The following is a 4,803-nucleotide window of genomic DNA, read 5'->3' as shown; positions in this document are numbered from 1 at the left end:
TAGAAAAGTGAAAATATGTTGAATTTTCATTAAAGGCCCACTCGAGTATTTTTTAAAATATTGTTATCCAGACGTAATGAAGGGCAGACCAAGTCGTATGCCTACTAGTAGTTTCCTAAGATGACGCCACCGAAACTTTAAAGATTCATACCTTTCACACAATCCTCCTTTAAGCCTATATTTGGGCTTTGGTTTCCTTTAGTGGTTATTGGAAAATTGGCGAAATTGATGGCGAAATTGAATTATGAAGTTTTGATAATGTTTTGATGCCTATGAATACAACGTTTGTTTACAACGTAGGCCTACAGTGTAGTGGCATTGTTTTAGCAGTTTACATGACATGTTTACATCATAAGAATAAGAGGGAGGGTGCTACTGCATCCCCCCCCCCCCACACACACACACACGCACACACACACATACACACACGTCACACGTCGCCCTACTAGTATATCATGTCAGGGAGGTGAGAGTCTCACCTCCCTGATCATGTCCACAGAAGCGTCTTTGATCATATCTTTACACATTATTGTAGAGAGAGTGCATGCATGCATAGCATGCTAGTGAGCAGTGCAGTGGGTGGGGAAGTTGCAGGGTACGACTTGTATGTCGTGTTTTGGTCTTTGAGGCAGAATACACGTGCAGAACAATCGTGGGATCGTGTTTTTCTTTTCCTCATTTACAGTCAATAGTGATCTACAGCTTTCGTAGGTTCTGTATTGACCAGCAAGCAGCTCGGTTTCTTCAGAGAGGTTGGTACTATGTCGTCCCTCACCAGCACCAAGCTGTAGCAGTTAGATGTAAAATAGGCCAGGAGGAAAACTGCAATTAATGCGATGATACTGCATGGTCCCATACGTAATATTTTACGCTTGTAGAAATCTAACCCCGGCGTTGCGTAGCTCTGTAACCAGTAAATTTATTCAGTCATGTACTATGTAGTTGTACGTGTTGGGGTCGCTGCTGCGGTTAGTAGAAACGTAGAATTAGATCTCTTTCATTTTCTCGCTGAAGTGAAAAGATCTGGATAAACATGGATGACACTATATTAGAGTCTAATTCAGTGCAAATTTAAGTATAACTGCATTCTATTCTATAAGCAATTTATATAGCAAAAATCTAATAATTTACCGTCCATCTACGAGTTTACTACAGTTTGTCACCATGGTCACGGTTGCACATAGTAAATTTGTATCTTCCAGTTGTGATGGATACTGTCTCTTCAAAAAATTTAGTCATACCTTTTACCCAGCAGAGCATTGTACACGTAATACCCCAAAAAAAAGATGTAACGTGTTAGATGTGCCCTCCAATAGTTCTTGAAAATGAATATAACCGTAAGTTTCATACTCGTTGACCTCGAGATCAACCAGTATCAGTTGTTACTTAGGAGACGAAAAACAAGAATGATATCAAGTGACATTTAATGAAGGCTTGCTTAATTGTCATTTGTTTGAAAACCACAAGATAATGGTTGTAACTGGGGATGTTTGAGAAGATTAAAAACTAGAGAAAGTTGAAAAGTTCAAACTTCAAATTGGAGTTTTCAAAAGTCTGTTACTGTAATAGATATTCTCATGTTCTCATGTTCTTTGTTTATCTTGAAAGTGTCAGCTGTGATCCTTTGCTGAATGCACATCACCAGGTACATTTTATTTTCAAGACTTCTACCCTCCAAACTGTGATTTTACAGGTTCACCGGAAACTGTGACAGACTCGATTAAATGCATCTGTAAGATGGACAATGTGATGAAAAAAGACTTTCATCAAGTGAATGCCGCAGTCAGCATCAGATGAAAAGCTGGCCTATCCAAGTAGCAACATAGAAACAGTGTAGCGAGAAAGAGACTTGACAGTGGAGCCATGGCCACAACAGTGAGGAGCTCAAGGAGACTCAAGTCAAGGAAGTCTTTTCAGATGCCATCCAGAGACGATGTGCTCGATCAAATTGAGGCTGACCGCACGCCTCACAAAGGCTTCAGTCAACTTCGACCAAGAAAGCTGATCCATGATCTTGTGAAAGGGTATGTTTGTGAACAATCCAGCATTGGAAATTTTCAAAAGTCAAGAAAACTGAATTTGATTGTCTCTGTTAAATGCATTAGTGATGTCTGTATTACAGTGTACTCTCGTTCTAACAAATGGGGATATAATAAAATTATCTTATCTCATTACAATGAAGTAAAAAGATTTCAATTTCATAACTAACATGTGTTTGGTGAAAGCTGTTTTGACTCTTAATATTCAGCTGGCTTACCATGTTCCAACTCTTTACGATTGTACCTCTGAAATTCACCTGTATAATAGGGTCTTGATGCAGTTTCTGATGTACTGTTAAAGATTTATGAGCAGTCATGACAGAGGAGAGAAACACTGTTATTTTGAACCTAAGGCACATCCTTTAGTGGTATCTTGTATCATGTGTCTTCAGAGATTACTAGAGATCCTCTCGAGTTGTTGATAAAGAAAAGGGACATATTTAGAATAGGATAAGATAACAATGGAAAATCAGAGCTCTATAGGAATGTTTACCTTCAAAGCTAACCTGACATGAGCATATTATGTTTGTTTTGATATTTGTTTTAAACAGACGCAATCGATATAACAATTTGGATCCTATCTCCCTGTATGACGACGACGCCATGTCAGACTTCATTGATGATGGCAATGAAGATGACAGCAGGGATGAAGAAGAAAATGATTCCAGCACGTCTGACGATGATGACAGTGGTAATGATGAAACTTCTGAGGATGAAAATTCTGATTCTGATGATGATGACAGTACTTCTGATGAAGTTGAGATAGTTTATAAACTGCACATCAGGTACAGCCAGAGAAAGAGTAAGGTGAGAAGGAAGAAAAGGAGCTTCCAGTTGATTTCAGATGAAGAAAGCGACAAAGACAACAACAACAACAACGATAGCAGCAGCAAGTTGCAAACTTGTCCAAGGAAAAGAGGAGGCAGAAAAAAGATGAAGGAGATTACTCGGCATGATAAATCTTCAGCAGTAAGACAACATGGCGAAGAGAAGCCTGATGTAGAATGGGATGTGGAGGAATTAGGTATCAGTGAAAGTACAAAGTTGAGGCGTCGTAAAAGAAGGGCAACATTGGAGAGCAGTGACGATGACACACCTCAAGAGGATGAAGATGAGGATCAGAAAATTGGAATGAGATGCCGTGGTAAGAAGAGGAGAAGAACAATTTGTAGCAGCGATGAGGATACTTAGTATAGATGAGAGCATCAAATACTCAACCTGATGCAGCCAGAGGGAAACATATTCACGGCTACCAACGAAGTGGTAATTCAAAGACTTCACAGTAAAATCTTTGTTTTGAGCACATCAGATGGAAGACTGATGATGAAAGTTCACCAAGTGAAGTCCAATGTAGTTCTGTTTGGGATACTAGATTGATATTTGAACAAACAAAGACACAGAGTATGTCCTGTCCTGTAAGGTACCAGTACATGATCTCATGTCATTTAAGGACTTGATAGTTCGGGGAGAGAAGGGTGGCCCGATTGAATTGCTCTCCATGTGCTGCCCACCGTAAAGACGCAACAAGCTCAGGCCTATTGGAATAGAATTTCCCACCAGCGAGTATATGCATCAAAGCATAGGCTCACCAGTAACATTCAATTCTAGTTGAGATTCTTCAGCTAGGTGTGTACTAACATAGAGGTCAGTGATAAAGCTAACCATAATTTGCTCCAGGAATTCCAAATCTGGCCAGCCTTCACATTGCATGGTATATCCCACACTACTGGGTCTTTTAAAGTTGCTCTTATCAACTGTCATGCAAACATTTATTAATTTTTATCATGCATTATCAGAATTTAAAATTCCTTTACACCTATATGACCACTTATTTTGAAGGCCTAGAACATTGGCACAGTGATATCAATTTTGTGGTAATATGATAACATAAAACATAATTTTACACCATTTCTATGATGGCTTTGATAAAATCAGATAGGAAAATGAGTCTGGAGCAATGGCATATTTAAGTACATGTATCACATTTTTCATAAACAGTGATATTGTGAGCAATCAAACGTACGATTACACAAGGTACTGTTGTAACAGCCTAAGAGTTCCCATAAACAAGCCTTTTTAAAAGGCCCCCATGCTGATAGAACTAATAAGTGTGAAGGGGAGTGTCAAAGCCAAGCATGTTGGCATGAAAGCCTTTTGTTTGATACCTGCAGATCTGATTATTAGACATGAGCTGGTAGAAAACAAACCCATGCACTACTCACAATGAATACAGTAATTCTGCAATTTACTTTGACCAAGAGAATTGTAAGTGTGCCAATCAGCTGTCAATGCAAAATGAACTACAATACATCAGCTTCTTCAGGCAGAGCTCTCCTGGTTGGTTGTGTTTTTCACTACAATTGTACTGAATACCAGGTACAAGAATTAGAAGACCGATTCTTTCGCTTGATACTTGGTAGCCTGGAAGCCTTTATTTACAGCTATCTGAATCAGCTTGGATCTCACGGATGAACATTGTACATAATTACATTAACCATAGTGACACTCATTGGTACATACTGTATTTCTATTGGCGTGCTAAGTGCTGTGATGGTGCAGAAATGTGTTGCACACATTGTGTTGACATACTGATCCCATTATATCTGCTTCATGTAGAATAGATGATTAAATGACAAGATCTTGGATCTCAATGTGTCAACATCCTATAGAACAGTTGCACTTTATGCTAAGATGATAGAATATAATCATATTTGTACAATGGGCACCATGCATCTCCTGCCCCAAAACTCCCAAAGTATGGAAT

At 39.0% G+C, this 4,803-nt stretch overlaps 1 protein-coding gene across 1 annotated transcript; it reads left to right on the top strand.

Annotated features, from left to right (window-relative positions):
* The first annotated feature begins 621 nt into the window (after positions 1-621).
* LOC139708693 (uncharacterized) lies at positions 622-3,464 on the top strand. The gene is made up of 3 exons (XM_071620626.1): positions 622-752; positions 1,694-2,024; positions 2,591-3,464. Exons 2-3 carry the CDS (start codon positions 1,864-1,866, stop codon positions 3,228-3,230), a joined length of 801 nt encoding a protein of 266 aa, XP_071476727.1. The 5' UTR covers positions 622-752; positions 1,694-1,863; the 3' UTR covers positions 3,231-3,464.
* The last annotated feature ends 1,339 nt before the right edge of the window (positions 3,465-4,803 follow it).

The sequence above is a fragment of the Diadema antillarum genome, unplaced genomic scaffold (assembly GCF_040938485.1).
Source record: "Diadema antillarum isolate AM-2024a unplaced genomic scaffold, OU_Dant_1.0 seq00001367_RagTag, whole genome shotgun sequence".
In the NCBI taxonomy this organism is placed as follows: domain Eukaryota; kingdom Metazoa; phylum Echinodermata; class Echinoidea; order Diadematoida; family Diadematidae; genus Diadema; species Diadema antillarum.
Note: the sequence above shows the minus strand (reverse complement) of the source record. Positions and strands in the feature narration are given on the sequence as shown.